Source organism: Anolis sagrei, chromosome 4 (assembly GCF_037176765.1).
Source record: "Anolis sagrei isolate rAnoSag1 chromosome 4, rAnoSag1.mat, whole genome shotgun sequence".
Classification (NCBI taxonomy): domain Eukaryota; kingdom Metazoa; phylum Chordata; class Lepidosauria; order Squamata; family Dactyloidae; genus Anolis; species Anolis sagrei.
The window spans coordinates 247881001-247901490 of NC_090024.1; the positions used below are offsets into that span (position 1 = coordinate 247881001).

Genomic DNA, 20490 nt, shown 5'->3' on the forward strand with positions numbered 1-20490 from the left:
AGTTCTGCTCCTGTCTTCTGGAGATAAAAGATGCCTCCAGGCAACAAACAATCCCAAGGGATCAAAGGCCATGCCACGTGCAAGCTTGCTAATTGCGCCCTTCACACTAGTTTAACAGACCAGGGTACTTTCTCCCACCATAGCCACTCCACAGGTATATATACTCTACTTGCTTGACTAGCATCAGATCCTCTGAGGACGCCAGCCAAAGATGCGGGTGAAACGTCAGGAGAAAACCCTGTTAGAAGACATTAGCCATTCAGCCCGAAAATCATGAGATATTGACAAGCTGGAATACTGTGTCCAGAGGAGGGCAACTAAAAGGATCAAGGGTCTGGAGAACAAGCCCTATGAGGAGCGGCTTAAGGAGCTGGGCATGTTTAGGCTGAAGAAGAGAAGGCTGAGAGGAGATATGATAGCCATGTATAAATATGTGAGAGGAAGCCAGAGGGAGGTGGGAGCAAGCTTGTTTTTTGCTTCCTTGGAGACTAGGACGCAAGGGAACAATGGCTTCAAACTACAAGAGAGGAGATTCCATCTGAACATTAGGAAGAACTTCCTGACTGTGAGAGCCGTTCAGCAGTGGAACTCTCTGCCCCGGAGTGTGGTGGAGGCTCCTTCTTTGGAAGCTTTTAAGCAGAGGCTGGATGGCCATCTGTCAGGGGTGATTTGAATGCAATATTCCTGCTTCTTGGCCGAATGGGGTTCGACTGGATGAAGGCCCAGGAGGTCTCTTCCAACTCTGTGATTCTATGATTTTATGATTCTAAGGCAACAAACAATCCATAGGGATCAAAGGCCAGGGCACATGCAAGCTTCCTAATTGCGCCCTTCACACTAGTTTAACAGACCAGGGTTCTTTCTCCCAGTTTAGATACTCCACGGGTATATATACTCTACTTGCTTGACAAGCATCAGATCCTCTGAGGATGCCAGCCAAAGATGCAGGTGAAACGTCAGGAGAAAACCCTGTTAGAAGACATTGGCCATTCAGCCCGAAAATCATGCAGTCCCCCAGCGATTCTGGCCATGAAAGCCTTCAACAATACATACCACCAGATCCCCTGAAGATGTCAGCCACAGATGCAGGTGAAACGTCAGGAGAAAACCCTGTTTGAACACATTGGCCATTCAGCCTGAAAATCATGCAGCCCCCCAGTGATTCTGGCCATGAAAGCCTTCAACAATACATACCACCAGATCCTCTGAAGATGTCAGCCACAGATGCAGGCGAAACGTCAGGAGAAAACCCTGTTAGAACACATTGGCCATTCAGCCTGGAAACCACACAACTCCCCAGTGATTCCAGCTGTGAAAGCCTTCAACAGGACATACCACCAGATCCTCTGAAGATGTCAGCCACAGATGCAGGTGAAACGTCAGGAGAAAACCCTGTTAGAAGACATTGGCCATTCAGCCTGAAAATCATACAGTCCCCCAGCGATTCTGGCCATGAAAGCCTTCAACAATACATACCACCAGATCCTCTGAAGATGTCAGTCACAGATGCAGGTGAAACGTCAGGAGAAAACCCTGTTAGAAGACATTGGCCATTCAGCCCGAAAATCATGCAGTCCCCCAGCGATTCTGGCCATGAAAGCCTTCAACAATACATACCACCAGATCCTCTGAAGATGTCAGCCACAGATGCAGGTGAAACATCAGGAGAAAACCCTGTTTGAACACATTGGCCATTCAGCCTGGAAACCACACAACACCCCAATGATTCCGGCTATGAAAACCTTCAACACCACCAGATCCTCTGAAGATGTCAGCCACAGATGCAGGCGAAACATCAGGAGAAAACCCTCTTAGAACACATTGGCCATTCAGCCTGGAAACCACACACCACACCAATGATTCCGGCCATGAAAACCTTCAACAGGACATACCACCAGATCCTCTGAAGATGTCAGCCACAGATGCAGGTGAAACATCAGCTGCTAGAGGACAACCACACAGCCCGGAAACCACACACACTCCAGGAGTGGATTCCTCTGCCAAATGCTTTCCTCTCTTTGTGGGATGAAGAGCCTCTTGCGAACCCCATTGCCAGCCCTGTGGCCACTTCTGAGCTCCAGGACAGCTGGTCAGTCGACTTCAGGGTGGACAAGACCCTGCTGACCAGGGCTGGGCAACCCGAGGGGGGGGGCATGGGTCACTTTGCCCCTTTCCAAGCCCTGGATTGGTGCAAAGGAAGCCTGGGACACAGAAGGGCCTGGGAAGATATTTTTTCCATCTGGAAATACATTTTGCACATTCTGGGTGCACTTTGGAGGGGGGGGGAATAAGCAGCATTTTTGGGGGGGGGGTGCTTCAAAGCAGAGGCAGCCACTGCCCTCCTTGCACTTGCACATGGCTGGCCTGTGTCCATGCATCACGGGCCATCCATCACGGACCCCGTAATGAGGGCACCGAAGTGCTGAGTCGGGAACACCCCCCCCCCCCCGCCGCGGCCTTAGCAATGCAGGGACATGTCCCCCCCCCCCCCCCCCCGATGCTCACAAGGGAGCGATGATAGCTGGGAGAGGGGGACCCCCCATCGCGTGGGGGGAGAGAAGTGCTGATGGCGGCGTTTGGCGCCTCCGAAAAGGGATGGCCGGGGTCACTCGTAATTGGTAAATATTTGTCTATCTAATCAAAAGGCCTTTTAATTAACAGAGTCCTCCTTGCAACGGGTTTCGCTCAATGCGAGGAGGAAAGGAGCGGAGGAGCCTCTTCTGCCGGGAAGTCAATTAGCGCCGCAGATGGTGCCCAGGCCTGGACCGCCATCTGCCGCCCCCACCCGCAGCCCCCTCCCCACAAGGCAGGCAGAAGGGGGCGCCAGGTGGGCGGGCCTGGCACAGGATGCGGGGGGGGGGGGCACCTGTTGGAGGGGGGGGAAGAAGAGGGTGCCCGCTCTAGGAACAAATAAGTACATGGGTGGGGGTCCACTTCATGCTTTTAGGGGCCACGTGGGACATCAGGGACCCTTCCCATTCCTCTAGCCCCACTCCAGGGTCATTAGGGGTTTAATGGAGAGAAGGGGGCAAAGGAGGTACTGGGGGGGGGGGGGGGCTAATGCACATGGAAGAGCACCCATTGGCCCAATGATTTGCAGTCAAGGAGCCAGAATGTGGGAAGCAAAGGGGTTTCCTTCTCCAGGGAGTGGGGGGATTTTACCATTGCGACTGTGCCATTGCCATTGTGTCCTCGTGTCGTTGCCATTGTGCCATTGCTATTGCGCATTTGCCATTGTGCCACTGCCACTGTGTGATTGTGTCATTGCCATTGTTTCATTTCACAATTGCTATTGTGCCGTTATCCAAATATACGCCCCAACCACAGCTGCTGAAGAAGCAGAAGTAGATCAGTTCTATGAGGATCTGCAGGACCTACTGGATAATACACCAAAAAGAGACATTATTTTCATTACAGGAGACTGGAATGCCAAGGTGGGAAGTCAAATGACAACTGGGATCACAGGCAAGCATGGTCTGGGAGAACAAAATGAAGCGGGACGCAGGCTGATAGAATTCTGCCAGGAAAACTCGCTGTGTATAACGAATACTCTCTTCCAACAACCTAAAAGACGGCTTTATACATGGACCTCACCAGATGGTCAACACCGAAATCAGATTGACTACATCCTTTGCAGCCAAAGGTGGCGGACATCCATCCATTCGGCGAAAACAAGACCTGGGGCTGACTGTAGCTCAGATCACGAACTTCTTATTGCCCAATTTAGAATAAAACTAAGGAGATCAGGGAAAATACACAGACCAGTTAGATATGATCTCACTAACATTCCTAGCGAATATACAGTGGAAGTGAAGAACAGATTTGAAGGACTAGATTTAGTAAACAGAGTCCCAGAAGAACTATGGACAGAAGTCCGAGACATTGTTCAAGAGGCAGCAACAAAGTACGTTCCAAAGAAAAAGAAAACCAAGAAGGCAAAATGGTTGTCTGCTGAGACACTGGAAGTAGCCCAAGAAAGGAGGAAAGCAAAAGGAAACAGGGACAAGGGGAGATATGCCCAGTTAAATGCGCAATTCCAGAGGTTAGCCAGAAGAGATAAGGAACTATTTTTAAACAAGCAATGCATGGAAGTGGAAGAAGACAACAGAATAGGAAGGACAAGAGACCTCTTCCAGAAAATTAGAAACATTGGAGGTAAATTTCAGGCAAAAATTGGTATGATAAGAAACAAAGATGGCAGGGACCTAACAGAATCTGAAGAGATCAAGAGAAGGTGGCGAGACTATACAGAAGATCTGTATAGGAAGGATAACAATATCGAGGATAGCTTTGACGGTGTGGTGAATGAATTAGAACCAGACATCCTGAGGAGTGAGGTTGAATGGGCCTTAAGAAGCATTGCTAACAACAAGGCAGCAGGAGATGATGGGATCCCAGCTGAACTGTTTAAAATCTTAAAAGATGATGCTGTCAAGGTGATGCATGCCATTTGCCAGCAAATATGGAAAACACAAGAATGGCCATCAGACTGGAAAAAATCAACTTATATCCCCATACCAAAAAAGGGAAATGCAAAAGACTGCTCAAACTTCCGTACAGTGGCCCTTATTTCTCATGCCAGTAAGGTAATGCTCAAGATCCTGCAAGGAAGACTCCAGCAAGACATGGAGCGAGAGTGGCCAGATGTTCAAGCTGGGTTTAGAAAAGGCAGAGGAACGAGAGACCAGATTGCCAATATCCGGAGGCTGGAGAATGGAGAAAGGCAGGGAGTTTCAGAAAAACATCTACTTCTGCTTCATTGACTATTCTAAAGCCTTTGACTGTGTGGATCATAATAAATTGTGGCAAATTCTTGGTGGGATGGGCATCCCAAGCCCCCTTCCCTCTCTCCTGAGGAATCTGTACAAGGACCAAGGAGCAACAGTCAGAACTGACCACGGAACAACAGACTGGTTCAAGATTGGGAAAGGCGTCCGGCAAGGCTGCATCCTCTCCCCCAACCTTTTCAACTTGTATGCAGAACACATCATGCGATGTGCGGGGCTGGATGAATGCAAAGCTGGGGTGAAAATGGCTGGAAGAAACATCAACAACCTCAGATATGCAGATGACACCACTCTGATGGCCGAAAGCGAGGAGGAGCTGAGGAGCCTTCTAATCAAGGTGAAAGAAGAAAGCGCAAAAGCTGGGTTGCAGCTAAACGTCAAAAAAACCAAGATTATGGCAACAAGAATGATGGACAACTGGAAAATAGAGGGAGAAACCGTGGAGGCCGTGACAGGGTTTGTATTTCTAGGCGCAAAGATGACTGCAGATGCAGACTGTGGCCAGGAAATCAGAAGACACTTCCTTCTTGGGAGGAGAGCCATGTCCAGTCTCGAAAAAATAGTGAAGAGTAGAGACATCAGACTGGCAACCAAGATCCATTGCCTAGTCCAAGCCATGGTATTCCCTGTAGTCACCTACGGATGTGAGAGCTGGACCTTCGGGAAGGCTGAGCCAAGGAAGATCGATGCTTTTGAGCTGTGGTGTTGGAGGAAAGTGCTGAGAGTGCCTTGGACTGCGAGAAGATCCAACCAGTCCATCCTCCAGGAAAGAAAGCCCGACTTAAGCTCACTGGAGGGAAAGATACTAGAGACAAAGTTGAAGTCCTTTGAATGCCACATCATGAGGAGACAGCAAAGCCTAGAGAAGGGAATGATGCTGGGGAAAGTGGAAGGCAAAAGGAAGAGGGGCCGACCAAGGGCAAGATGGATGGATGGCATCCTTGAAGTGACTGGACTGACCTTGAGGGAGCTGGGGGTGGTAACGGCCGACAGGGAGCTCTGGCGTAGGCTGGTCCATGAGGTCACGAAGAGTCGGAGACGACTGAACGAATGAACAACAACAACATTGTGCCGTTATTATTTATATTTGTGCCATTGCCATTGTATCATTGCCATTGCTGTTGTGCCGTTGCCATTGTGTAATTGCTACTGCATCATTACCATTGTGCCATTGCCATTGCAACATTGCTATTGTGCAATTGCCATTGCCATTGTGTCCATGCATCATGGACCCTGTAAAGAGCGCACTGAAGTGCTGAGTCGGGGACACCCCCCCCCCCCCCCCACCGCCACGGCCTTAGCAATGCAGGGACATTATGACATTGCCATTGTGCCTGCCATTGTGCAATTGCTACTGCATCATTGCCATTGTGCCATTGCCATTGCGCCATTGCTATTGTGCAATTGCCATTGCCATTGCCAATGCATCATTGCCATTGTGCCATTGCCATTGTGCCATTGCTACTGCATCATTGCCATCGCCATTGCACAATTGCTATTGTGAAATTGCCATTGCATCATTGCCATTGTGCATGTGTCATTGTGCCATTACATCATTGCCATTGTGCCATTGCCATTGTGCCACTGCCAATGTGCCATTGCTACTGCATCATTGCCATTGTGCCATCGCCATTGCACCATTGCTATTGTACAGTTGCCATTGCCATTGCATCATTGCCATTGTGCCATTGCGCCATTACATCATTGCCATTGTGTCATTGTCATTGTGCCACTGCCATTGTGCCATTGCTACTGCATCATTGCCATTGTGCCATCGCCATTGCGCAATTGCTATTGTTCTATTGCCATTGCACCTTTGCCATTGTGTCATTGTCGTTGTGCCATTGCCACTGTGTCATTGCTACTGCATCATTGCCATGGTGCCATTGCCATTGCTTGGGGGACCTCTAGGTTGCCCCCCCCTTCAGAAGAGCCCCACTGGAAGCAGGGAGGAGTCCTCCTGTCCTATTTTTCTTTGTGTGTGTGTGTGTGGGGGGGGTTCCTGGGCTGCCTCCTCCTCTCTTGGGGGGGGGGGGCGTGGATGCTCTCCTTCCTCCCCTGAGCTGAGCCCGCCCCTCTCTGGGATTTGGGGGGGGGGGGGAAGAGGAGCAATCTGAGCAGCTTCCTCCCGGCACAGAGCTCCCCTTTGCCGAGCCCCCCCCCCCCCGCTCCCCTGCTGCCTAAGGAGGCAACGAGAAGGAGAGAGAGAGAAGAGCCCCCCCCCCCCGTGCCCCCAATCAAGGGCTCTTGAGTCCCGTCGCGGCGCCACTCGCGGCTGATTGCCCCTTTGTCTCCCTTCCCGCAAAACGGCGCTTCCACACCAAGCCGGGGGGGGGGGGGGGTAAGGCACCCAGGGCCAGCCCCTCCCAGCCCCACAGCAGCCCCTGGAAAAGGGGGGGGGCATCCTGTGCTTACAGAATGGAAGGGGGCAATTGCAGGAGAGGGGCAAGCATCATGGATGAAGGGAAGGAGGGAGAGAGGGAAGGAGGGAGGGAGGGAGGAGAGAAGGAAGGAAGGAAAGAAAGAAAGATGGAAGGAGAATGGGAAGGAAGGAGAGAAGGAAGGAAGGAGAGAGAGAGAAGGAAAGAAGAAAGGACGAAAGAGAGGGAAGGAATGAGAGAAGGAGGGAGGGAGTATAGAAGGAAGGAAAAAAGGAAGGAAGGAAAGAGGGAAGGAAAGAAGAAAGGACGAAAGAGAGGGAAGGAAGGAGAGAAGGAGGGGGGAAGTATAGAAGGAAGGAAGGAGAGAGAGGGAGGGGAGAGAAGGAGGGAAGGGGAAATATTGAAAGAAGCAGAAAAGGAAAGAGAGGGAAGTAAGCAAGAGAAGAATGAGAGAAGGAAGGAGGGAGGGAGAAGTATAGAAGGAAGGAGAAAGGGAAGGAATGAAAGAAGGAAGGAGAGAGAGGGAGGGAAGGAGGGAAGTATTGAAAGAAGGAGAAAAGGAAGGAAAGAGGGAAAGAAGGAAGGAAGAGAGGGAATGTGAGAAGGAAGGAAGGAAGGAGAAAAGGAGGGAGGGGGAGTCTAGAAGGAAGGAAAGAAAGGAAGAAAAGAAAGAAAGAAAGAGAGGAAAGGAATGAGAGAAGGAAAGGAGAAAAGGAGGGAGGGAGGAGTCTAGAAGGAAGGAAAGAGAAGGAAGGAACAAGGAGAGAGAGAAGCAATGAGAGAAGGAGGAAGAGGGGGAAGTATAGAAGGAAGGAGAGAAGGAAGGAAGGTGGGTCCGGCCCCCTCCCAGCCGGACCAACTGGAGGTGACTGACCCATCAAATGAGGGGGATTGCCTAATCTCAGCAAGGGATCCAATAGGGTCACTCTTTGAATCCTAAAGTGGGAAGAGTTCCCCAGTGCCAAATTTGGTCCAGTGAATGAAAATACATCCAGCATATTGGATAGTTACAATTCCTAACAGTAGTAAAATGACAGTTCTGAAGTAGCAACTTTGGCAGAAAAAATGAAATGCAAAGATACAGAATGGGTGACGCCTGGCTCGAGAGCAGGACGTGTGAAAAAGATCTTGGGGTCCTCGTGGACAACAAGTTAAACATGAGCCAGGAATGTGATGTGGCGGCAAAAAAAGCCAATGGGATTTTGGCCTGCATCAAGAGGAGCCTAGTGTCTAGATCTAGGGAAGTAATGCTACCCCTCTATTCTGCTTTGGTTAGACCACATCTGGAATATTGTGTCCAATTCTGGGCACCACAATTCAAGAGAGATATTGACAAGCTGGAATGTGTCCAGAGGAGGGCGACTCAAATGACAAAGGGTCTGGAGAACAAGCCCTATGAGGAGCGGCTTAGGGAACTGGGCATGTTTAGCCTGAAGAAGAGAAGGATGAGAGGAGATATGATAGCCATGTATAAATATGTGAGAGGAAGCCACAGGGAGGAGGAGGGAGCAAGCTTGTTTTCTGCTTCCTTGGAGACTAGGACGCAAGGGAACAATGGCTTCAAACTACAAGAGAGGAGATTCCATCTGAACATTAGGAAGAACTTCCTGACTGTGAGAGCCGTTCAGCAGTGGAACTCTCTGCCCCGGAGTGTGGTGGAGGCTCCTTCTTTGGAAGCTTTTAAGCAGAGGCTGGATGGCCATCTGTCAGGGGTGATTTGAATGCAATATTCCTGCTTCTTGGCAGAATGGGGTTGGACTGGATGGCCCAGGAGGTCTCTTCCGACTCTTTGATTCTATGATTCTATGATAAAAAGAGCAGTGAAGAGTGCCATCTCCAGGAAAAGACACCGCAGCCTCCCCAGCAGAAGACCACCAAAGGATTCCCTCCCAGCTGCAGCTCCTTCTGATGGTGTTCCCATCTATTCCCTATTTAGCCGGGTTACTCCTCAAAGTATGTCCATGGGGAACCTTAAACCCAGATCAATGGCATCTAGAGCATCCCTGCCATGCGCTGCAATGGGGAACCAAGCCAGGGAAGAGAGAGGAGTTGTCTTGGCAAGGTTTTCTCCTGCTTCTTCCTCCGAGGTTGGCCAACCGACTCCTGGAGAACGTGCTTCGAAATGGTTCCTGGTATTGAGGTCAGGCCGAGTGGCCTCTTTTCTCCCAGATCTATTTTTTGTGAGGGATAATGTTGGCTCATCATCTCTGCTGGCACCTCAACCGGCGCTCCAGTCTTTCTCAGAAATGATGGCAAGACGTGTCGGGGAGAGAGAGAGAGAGAGAGAGCACCTCAGCGAGCCTCCCTCCCGTGCATTGGGATGCGCTTCCTCTGGCCTTGCAGGTCTGCATTCATTTGGGCTAAGCAGGTGATCCCCGGCTGCCTCCTTGTCAATTCCAATTTGCAACCTGGCTCTCTGGCTGAGGCCTCTCCTGCGCACAGGCAGACCTCTCTCGGGGAGCAAACGCTTTCCATGGCCATGTGCCTGCGGGTCAGCTGTGGCTTATGCCAGCCTTTTCCTAGCATTGTCTTGGCAATGTGAGAGCCGTTCAGCAGTGGAACTCTCTGCCCCGGAGGGAGTGTGGTGGAGGCTCCTTCTTTGGAAGCTTTTAAACAGGGGCTGGGTGGCCATCTGTCAGGGGTGCTTTGAATGCAATATTCCTGCTTCTTGGCAGAATGGGGTTGGACTGGATGATGGCCCAGGAGGTCTCTTCCAACTCTAGGATTCTATGTTAGAGCCGTTCAGCAGTGGAACTCTCTGCCCCGGTGTGTGGTGGAGGCTCCTTCTTTGGAAGCTTTTAAACAGGGGATGGATGGCCATCTGTCAGGGGTGCTTTGAATGCAATATTCCTGCTTCTTGGCAGAATGGGGTTGGACTGGATGATGGCCCAGGAGGTCTCTTCCAACTCTAGGATTCTATGTTAGAGCCGTTCAGCAGTGGAACTCTATGCCCCGGAGGGAGTGTGGTGGAGGCTCCTTCTTTGGAAGCTTTTAAGCAGAGGCTGGATGGCCATCTGTCAGGGGTGCTTTGAATGCAATATTCCTGCTTCTTGGCAGGGGTTGGACTGGATGGCCCAGGAGGTCTCTTCCAACTCTTTGATTCTAGGATTCTATGATTCTATTCTAGGTCTGCCCTGAGGAGTTCCTCCCCTTTGTGTTCTCCCTATGAGGCTGAGAAAGTGGGACTTGCCAGGTGGGTGGGTGTGTTTTATGGTGGACCAGGAAGGGTTCTCTCCTGACGTTTCGCCTGCATCTGTGGCAGGCGTCCTCGGAGGTTGTGGGGTGTGTTGGAAACTGGGTTTGTGGAGTGTCCGGAGTGGGAGGAGGAGCTCTTGTCTGTTGGAGCTGGGTGTGGGCATTTTAGTTGACCTTGAATTTGGCTCGGCAACTTATCGGCAGCCAATGAAGCTGTTTTAATAGGGGTGTTGTATACTCCCTATGACAAGGCGGATCTTTGGCAACAAAGATCCATTGCCTAGTCAAAGCCATGGTCTTCCCTGTAGTCACCTACGGATGTGAGAGCTGGACCTGAGGGAAGGCTGAGCGGAGGAAGAGAGATGCTTTTGAGCTGTGGTGTTGGAGGAAAGTGCCGAGAGTGCCTTGGACTGCGAGAAGATCCAACCAGTCCATCCTCCAGGAAAGAAAGCCCGGCTGCTCATTGGAGGGAAGACTAGAGACAAAGTTGAAGTCCTTTGGCCACATCATGAGGAGACAGCAAAGCCTAGAGAAGACAATTATGCTAGGGAAAGAGGAAGGTAAAAGGAAGAGGGGCCGACCAAGGGCAAGATGGATGGATGGCATCCTTGAAGTGACTGGACTGACCTTGAAGGAGCTGGGGGTGGTGACGGCCGACAGGGAGCTCTGGCGTGGGCTGGTCCATGACGTCACGAAGAGTCGGAGACGACTGAACAAATGAACAACAACATGCTCCCTATAGCTTGCTCCAGTAAGGAACCTGGCTGCCTCCCGCTGTACCAGATCAAACTTACGGGCCATCTTCAAGGGCAGCCCCATGTAGAGCGCATTGCAGTAGTCCAGCTTGGATGTAACCAAGGCATGGACCACCCTGGCCAAGTCAGACTTCATGAGGTATGGTCGCAGCTGGTGCACAAGTTTGAGTTGTGCAAAGGCCCTCCTGGCCACTGCTGACACCTGAGCATCAAGTGATAGCGTAGAGTCCAGGAGGACCCCCAAGCTATGAACATGTGCCTTCAGGGGGAGTGTAACCCTGTTGAGCACAAATTGCCACCTAATACCCCAGTCGGTTCCGCAACTGACCAGGAGGACCTCTGTCTTGTCTGGATTAAGCTTCAACTTAAAGGCAAGCAGGTGGGCAAATATGGCAACCACAGGACCCACCCTCCTTGGACCATGCCTTGCCTCTTTCCTGTCACATGGGCAGGATCAACAACAGGTTACAGCAGGCATGGGCCAACTTCAGCCCTCCAGGTGTTTTGGACTTCAACTCCCATCATTCCTAGCAGCCTCAGGTCCTGTCCTTTCCCCCTTAGCCGCTTAAGTGAGGAATTGTGGGAGTTGAAGTCCAAAACACCTGGAGGGAGGGCCCAAGTTTGTCCATGCCTCTTCTAGTGCCAGCAGGAGAGTGAATGAGCTTCAGTTACAGTTGTTTGTTTTGAAGGCGAGGCTAGGTACTTGAGCCAGCAGCAACTGTCATTGCTGAAGCTCATTCACTAGAACTTCTGGCACTAGAACAAGCATGGTCCAACTTGGGCCCTCCCTCCAGGTCTGTGGACTCCAACTCCCACCATTCCTAACAGCCTCAGACCCTTTCCTTTCCCACCTTTGTGTTTGTTTTGAAGGCAAGGCTAGGTACTTCAGCCAGCAGTAGCTGTAATTGCTGAAGCTCATTCACTCTACTGCTAGCACTAGAAGAGGCATGGACAAATTTGGGCCCTCCAGGTGTTTTGGATTGCAAGTCCCACCATTCCTAAGAGCCTCAGTCCTTTTCCTTTTCCCCCTCAGCCTGTGCGAGTGTTTGTTTTGAAGGCAAGGCTAGGTACTTCAGCCAGCAGTAGCTGTAATTGCTGAAGCTCATTCACTCTACTGCTAGCACTAGAAGAGGCATGGACAAATTTGGGCTCTCCAGGTGTTTTGGAGTTCAACTCCCACCATTCCTAACAGCCTCTGGCTCTTTCCTTTCCCACCTTTGTGTTTGTTTTGAAGGCGAGGATAGGTACTTCAGTCATCAGCAACTGTAATTGCTGAAGCTCATTCACTCTACTGCTAGCACTAGAAGAGGCATGGACAAATTTGGGCCCTCCAGGTGTTTTGGATTGCATGTCCCACCATTCCTAACAGCCTCAGGCCCCTTCCTTTCCCCGCTCAGCCGCTTAAGCCAGAGAGAGCCTTTCCTGCTCCAAAGCCAGGCTGCAGCGGCACCAAGCAGCCTTTCCCTTCCTTCCTTGCTTCCTCCTTTCCTTCCTTCCTTCCTTCCTTGGCTGGATCACCTCTCTCCCGCCTGCCCGCCCGCCTTCCAGGGCCCAAGGGAGCCTTCAAGGCACATTCAGCATTTGTTGACTCCCTTGAGCGAGAGTGAGAGAGAGCGAACAAGAGCGGAGGTGCTCAAGTGATTTTTCTCCCCTCCATCTGCTTAATTTGGCACCCAAAAAAAACCAGCCAAGGAGCACTCAGGAGCCGCTCTGAGGAGGCCTCGCCCACAGCACCTCGCCCTGCTTTTTTTGCTTGGAGTCTTGATGCTGAGCATGCCACGGGCACCCCACTTCATGGCAGGACCCCAGACCCTACCAAGGACCACTCCCTCCAGATGTGGCATGAGTTGGGACGTGGCACAAACCTCGTACACATCGATGGTGCCATGCAACCCTTGCCTTGAGTGGCAGCACAATTAAGGGTGCAGAAACATGGTGTGCATTTAACACAGATGTGCTCCCCATGGGTCTCTGTGGTGCATTGCTTTTGCATGCAGCATGACACCTCATTTGTGCCCATACCTGTTCCCGCAGCTGGAAAGCAATAATACTGGGAACACTGGGGGGGGGGGGGGATAGGGGACAGGGCCATTGCTTGCTTCAGAGGTGGGGGGGGGTCTGCATGCAGCCGCTCCCCCTCCTCAGAATACAGCATGACACCTCATTTGTGCCCATGCCTGTTCCCGCAGCTGGAAAGTAATAATACTGGGAACACTGGGGTGGGGGGGGGGGGGATAAGGGACAGGGCCATTGCTTGCTTCAGAGGTGGGGGGGGTCTGCATGCAGCCGCTCCCCCTCCTCAGAATACAGCATGACACCTCATTTGTGCCCATGCCTGTTCCTGCAGCTGGAAAGCACTGGGAACACTGGGGGGGGGGGGTAGAGGGGGAAGGGCCATTGCTTGCTTCAGAGGTGGGGGGGGTCTGCATGCAGCCGCTCCCCCTCCTCAGAATACAGCATGACACCTCATTTGTGCCCTTACCTGTTCCCGCAGCTGGAAAGCCATAATACTGGGAACACTGGGGCGGGGGGGGGGGGGGGGAGGAGAGGGGGCAGGGCCATTGCTTGCTTCAGAGGTGGGGGGGGGGAGTCTGCATGCAGCTGCTCCCCCTCCTCAGAATAGCATCAGGGGTCATAGGGGTCCCCAGTCTGCTTTGGCAAGGGTGGACTGTCCCAGTCCCACTCTATTCTGTGTTGACCTCCCAACTTGGAAGAATACTAACCCTGTGTCCAGTTCTGGGCAAAGCCATTCAGCATCTGGAGATGGGCAAGAGGGAAGTGGTCTGAAGGAAGGTGATCAAAATGCCCAAAGGTCTGGATACTATGAATCCCTCTCAGGGAAGCTGAACTTGGAGAAGAGAAGGCTGAGAGAAGGGGGCCTGAAAGCCAGCCACGTTTCAAGACCTGGAAGGGGCTGGACTAGATGACCTCTGATGCCCCTTCCAGACCAAGGGCCCCCTGACTCCTCCAAGCCAGTGTCGTCCTCACTTCCTGCAAAGATGCAAAGATACAGAATGCAAAGAGACAGAATGGGGGACAATGCCTGGTTCAAGAGCAGGACGTGTGAAAGAGATCTTGGAGTCCTCGTGGACAACAAGTTAAACATGAGCCAGGAATGTGATGTGGCGGCAAAAAAAGCCAATGGGATTTTGGCCCCCATCAAGAGGAGCCTAGTGTCTAGATCTAAGGAAGTCATGCTCCCCATGCTCTATTCTTCCTTGGTTAGACCACGTTACCTGGAATATTGTGTCCAATTCTGGGCACCACAATTCAAGAATGGAAACGAAATGTTGGAGGACAGGAAAAGAGATTGAAAGATGGGCTCCAAGCCAACCTTAAAAACTCTGGCATAGACACTGAGAACTGGGAAGCCCTGGCCCTTGAGCGCTCCAGCTGGAGGTCAGCTGTGACCAGCAGTGCTGCAGCATTTGAAGAGGCACAAATGGAGGGTGAAAGAGAGAAATGTGCCAAGAGGGAGGCCAATGCCCTCACTGCGGGAGAACATGCAGAGCAAGAATAGGGCTCCACAGTCACCTACGGACTCACTCTGGAGGATTATCCTACTCGGACAATGAGGGATCACCTAAGCAAAAAAGTAAATAAGTAAGTATAAATGTGGTACAGAAATAAATTTATTTGAACTTGAAGTCCTTTGGCCACATAATGAGACAGGAAAGCTTGGAGATGACAATGATGCTGGGGGAAATGGAAGGAAAAAGGAAGAGGGGCCGACCAAGGGCAAGATGGATGGATGGCATCCTTGAACTGATTGGCTTGACCTTGAAGGAGCTGGGGGTGGTGATGGCCGACAGGGAGCTCTGGCGTGGGATGGCCCAGGAGGTCAAGAAGAGCCGGAAGCGACTGAACGAATGAACAACAACAACAAATAAATAAATAAGCTGCTTTTGAATCCCTTTTGGGGAGATAAAGCCGGGTGTAAATAATGATGATGATGAGGATGATGATGATGATAATTCCTGGGAATGGGGAAGTGTGTGTGTGGGGGGGTGGGGGGGGGGCACGCTGCCGCCGTCTCCTTTCCCATTGCCAGCCAAAGCAATGCAAGAAGCTCTGGGCTGGGAAGGGCAGGGAAAGGGGAGGGGGTTTCAGTCAGAGGAGGGAATCTGGGAATCTGGGACCCCCCCCCTCCCCAGGCGCCCCTCCCCTCCCCTCCCCTTCCCTCCGCCTCCGCCGCTAAACGGTGTGGCCCCGCCGAGCGTGAAATCGCCGCCATCGATTGGGGAGGGAGGGGCGGGCGGGCGGGGGAGAGGTGTATTTTTAAACCAGGCTGGGATTTGTGGGAGGGGGCGCCTGGAGCTCAGCCGAGCGGAGAGCGGGGGGATTGGCCTTGGCGCCCCCTCGCCCACTCCCTCCCTCACACCCCCCCCCCCATGCAGAAAGGGGGCAGGAAAGAGAAGGGGGGGCGTTAACCCTAGATCAGAGCCGGCAAGGAGAGGTGAGTGGAGGACTCTCAGAATTGGAAGGGAGCCCCAGAGGACATCCAGTCCAGCCCTCTTTTGGAAGGACATGAGGGAGGGAGAGAGGGAGGGAGGAAGAAAGGAAGGAAGGAAGGGAGGAAGGAGGAAAGTGAGGAAAGGAGGAAGGAAGGTAGTGAGGAAGGAAATAAGGAAGGGAAGGAGGAAGTGAGGAATAAAGGAAGGAAGGGGGAGGAAGGAAGGACGGAAGGAAGGAAGGAAGTACTCCAGGAAATAAGGTAGTAAGGAAGTGAGGAAGGGAAGGACGAAGGAAGTGAGGAAGGAAATAGGGAAAGAAGTGAGGAAGGGAAGAAGAGAGGGAGGGAAGGAGGGAGGAAAGGAGGAAGGTAGTGAGGAAGGAAATAATGAAGGGAAGGAGGAAGTGAGGAGGGAAGTGAGGAATAAAGGAAGGACGGAAGTAAGTGAGGAGGGGAAGGTGGAAGGAAGGAAGTGAGCAAGGAAATAAGGTAGGAAGGATGGAAGGGAAGTGAGCAAGGAAATATAGAAGGAAGTGAGGAAGGGAAGGAGGAAGGAAGGAAGTGTGGAGGGAAGTTAGGGATAAAGGGAGGAAGGAAATAAGGAAAGAAGGACAGAAGGGAGGAAGGGAAGGAGGAAGGAAGTGAGGGAGGAGGAAGGAAGGAAGGCACAATCCAAGCCCTCCAGCCCCCCAACGTCTGCTGAAAACCCTCCAGAGAAAGAGGAGACTCCACAGGACAGGATCCTCCACTTTGGATCCTTCCCGTCAGAGCAGTCTTCCAAACAGTTGGGTGGAATCTCTCTTCCTGCCCTTGGAAGCCACGGCTGCCTTGTGTTCCGGGTTTCTGGAGCAGCAGAAAACAAGCTGGCCTCTTCCTTCTCCTCCTCCACAAGGTTTCCTTTCTGATATGTAAACAAGCAAAGGTACAGGACCCCAACACAAACATTCAGATGGCAAGGGAAGAGGCACCACCGAAACATTAGGAAGAACCTCCTCATGGTTGGAGCTGAGCTGGACTGCATCTCCCAGCAGGCTGATGCCTAGAATCCTAGAATCCTAGAGTTGGAAGAGACCTCCTGGGCCATCATCCAGTCCAACCCCATTTTGCCAAGAAGCAGGAAAATTGCATTCAGAGCACCCCTGACAGATGGCCATCCAGCCTCTGTTTAAAAGCTTCCCAAGAAGGACCTCCACCACACTCCGGGGCAGAGAGAGAGTTCCACTTCTGAACGGTTCTCCTAGTCAGGAAGTTCTTCATGTTCAGGTGGAATCTTTTTCCTTTCTTGTAGTTTGAAGCCATGGCTCCATTGCAGCCTAGTCTCCCGGGCAGCAGAAAGGAAGCCTACTCCCTCCTCCCTAGGACTTCCTCTCAAGAAGAAGAGGGTTGGACTAGATGGCCTTTGAGGTCCCTTCCAACTCTGTGCTTGCATGCAACTCTTTGAAGGTGGAATATGGACAATAGTTCATTGGGCGGGCATCTCTTAAGAGTGCTTTAACCATGCCTGTCAGAAAGAAAGGGGTTGGTCTAGATGGTCCTTGGGGTCCCTTTTACTTCCTACAGGTTGCTGCTTGCATGCAGAATGGTTAGGGTGCTGCTCTTTGACCCCTCTTGGGCACATCCTGCCCCCTTGGACCTGTGGGCTGTTCCTGGCCCTTCCCCCCCCCCCTCCTTCCCTATGTCTTCCTGCCTGTCACGCAGAAAGAAAGGGGCTGGTCTAGATGGCCCTTGGGCTCCCTTTTCCTTCCTGCAGGGTGCTGCTTGCATGCAGAATGGTTAGGGTGCTGCTCTTTGACCCCTCTTGGACACATCCTGCCCCCTTGGACCTGTGGGTCGTTCCTGGCCCTTTCCCCCCCCCCCCCTCCTTCCCTATGTCTTCCTGCCTGTCAGCCAGAAAGAAGAGAGTGGTCTAGATGGCCCTTGGGGTCCCTTTAACTTCCTGCAGGTTGCTGTTTGCATGCAGAATGGTTAGGGTGCTGCTCTTTGACCCCTCTTGGGCACATCCTGCCCCCTTGGACCTGTGGGTTGTTCCTGGCCCTTCCCCCCCTCCTTCCCTATGTCTTCCTGCCTGTCAGCCAGAAAGAAAGGGGCTGGTCTAGATGGCCCTTGGGGTCCCTTTTCCTTCCTGCAGGGTGCTGCTTGCATGCAGAATGGTTAGGGTGCTGCTTTTTGGCCCCCTTGGACCTGTAGGCTGCTCCTGGCCCTCCCCCCTCCCTCCCTCCCTCCCTCCCTTGACTGACCCTCCAGAGGGATCCTGGCTGGAGAGCCGTCCATCCATCCGTCCGTCCATCCGTCCATCAGTCCGAGGGCGGTGATTGATCAGGCTCTCCCCTGGCAGGCGGCCTGGCGGTGCTTAGTAAGGCCTGCCAGGCTGGCAATCATCAGCTTAACAGCCGGGCAGATCGATAGGCCGCTCTCTTGGCCGCTCGCTCATTCGCTCCCTGGGAGGCCGCGCTTTGGGGGCCCTTCTGGCCTAGTTGGGGGGGGGGTCTGGCCTGGGGCCTGAAGGCATCCCCGAATGTGTGAGACAGGGGGTCCTGACCAATGCACCTCCCTTTGGCCCCTTGAACCCTGCTTGCACACCTGCAGGCCAGGTCCCAATCCCCGGCCAGTTGGAGAATGGAGATGGAGTCCTCAGGATTGTCTCTGACGCCTTTGCCAAGGAGGACAGGGTTGGCAGCTCAGACCCTTGCTTTTAATTTTATTTGACCTGCAGCAGGGAGTTCCGCAGTTCCTGGGTGCAAAGATTGGGACCAACTGATGAAATGTGCCCCAACAGCGAGCTCAACCAGGGACTCAAAACGGCCCTGTGCTTTCTCTTTTCACTTTCCTACCCAGTCCCTACTTTGTATTTCTAGGTGCAAAGATTACTGCAGATGCAGACTGTGGCCAGGAAATCAGAAGACGCTTCCTTCTTGGGAGGAGAGCAATGTCCAGTCTCGATAAAATAGTGAAGAGTAGAGACATCAGACTGGCAACCAAGATCCATTGCCCAGTCCAAGCCATGGCATTCCCTGTAGTCACCTACGGAGGTGAGAGCTGGACCTTCGGGAAGGCTGAGCCAAGGAAGAGAGAGGCTTTTGAGCTGTGGTGTTGGAGGAAAGTGCTGAGAGTGCCTTGGACTGCGAGAAGATCCAACCAGTCCATCCTCCAGGAAAGAAAGCCCGGCTGCTCACTGGAGGGAAGGAGACTAGAGGGAAAGCGGAAGTCCTTTGGCCACATCATGAGAAGACAGGAAAGCCTAGAGAAGACAATTATGCTGGGGAAAGTGGAAGGCAAAAGGAAGAGGGGCCGACCAAGGGCAAGATGGAGGGATGGCATCCTTGAAGGGACTGGACTGACCTTGAGGGAGCTGGGGGTGGTAACGGCCGACAGGGAGCTCTGGCGTAGGCTGGTCCATGAGGTCACGAAGAGTCGGAGACGACTGAACGAATGAACAACAACAACCCAGTCCCTACTTTGTAACCAACCCCAAATAAAGATTAATGAAATTGCAACTTTTAACTCTCTGGCTTGATACTTTGTGTCTTTCCTTGCCTGAGCTTTCTAAAACGCATGAAACTAACCTTTTCCAGGCCGCAGGGGACTGCAGGCCTGCCCGGGATGCCTTCCTGGCATTCTGGGAAGGCCGGATCTGCGTTTCTCCAACCGCGGATACTGAGTCTCCCCTTTTGGGCCCCAGTATCCGCGTGGTGGTGAGTTGTCTCCATTTTGATGGCATTTTGATGGCATAGACCTGCCCAGAAGCCGGATGCACCCAGATGCACCTGCACACATACCTCCCAGTTGATAGTTATCCCCTCCACCTTCCTCTTCCTCCTTCCCCTCCTCCTCTTCGGAATCTGGAGAACAAGCCCTATGAGGAGCGGCTTAAGGAGCTGGGCATGTTTAGCCTGAAGAAGAGAAGGCTGAGAGGAGATATGATGAGACCCATGTATAAATAGGTGAGAGGAAGCCACAGGGAGGAGGAGGAGGGAGCAGGCTTCCTTTCTCCTTCCTTGGAGACTCGGGCGTAACGGAGCAATGGCTTCAAACTACAAGAGAGGAGATTCCACCTAGAATCATAGAATCAAAGAGTTGGAAGAGACCTCCTGGGCCATCCAGTCCAACTCCATTCTGCCAAGAAGCAGGAATATTGCATTCAAAGCACCCCTGACAGATGGCCATCCAGCCTCTGTTTCAAAGTTTCCATAGAAGGAGCCTCCACCACACTCCCTCCGGGGCAGAGAGTTCCACTGCTGAACGGCTCTCACAGTCAGGAAGTTCTTCCTAACGTTCAGATGGAATCTCCTCTCTTGTAGTCAGGCACTCTTGCAAGGATGGGGAGGGAATCATAGAATCAAAGAGTTGGAAGAGACCTGGTGGGCCATCCAGTCCCACCCCATTCTACCAAGAAGCTGGAAAATTGCCTTTAAAGCACCCCCGACAGATGGCCATCCAGCCTCTGTTTCAAAGCTTCCAAAGAAGGAGCCTCCACCACACTCCCTCCGGGGCAGAGAGTTCCACTGCTGAACGGCTCTCACAGTCAGGAAGTTTTTCCTCATGTTCAGGTGGAATCCCCTCCTCCCTTGTAGTTTGAAGCCATTGTTCCATTGCGTCCTAGTCTCCAGGGAAGCAGAAAGGAAGCTTGCTCCCTCCTCCTCCCTATGACTTCCTCTCACATATTTATCCATGGCCCTCATCACATCTCCTCTCATCCTTCTGTTCTTCAGACTAAACATGCCCAGCTCCTTAAGCCACTCCTCATAGGGCTTGTTCTCCAGACCTTTTATCATTTTAGTCGCCCTTCTCTGGACACATTCCAGCTTAGAGTCAATATCTCTCTTGAATTGTGGTGCCCAGAATTGGACACAATATTCCAGGTAAAGTGGTCTAACCAAAGCAGAATAGAGGGGTAGCAGGACTTCCTTAGATCTAGACAC

The 20490-nt window shown here is 52.2% G+C and overlaps 1 protein-coding gene across 1 annotated transcript in view; it reads right to left on the reverse strand.

The window, feature by feature from the left end:
• Positions 1–19278, reverse strand: part of LOC137096875 (cadherin-22-like) — an 86099-nt gene extending 66821 nt beyond the window's left edge. The window contains exon 1 of the mRNA XM_067467136.1: positions 19135–19278. Coding sequence (XP_067323237.1) covers positions 19135–19278 — 144 coding nt within the window. The remainder of the gene's footprint in view (positions 1–19134) is intronic.
• Between the last annotated feature and the right edge of the window lie 1212 nt (positions 19279–20490).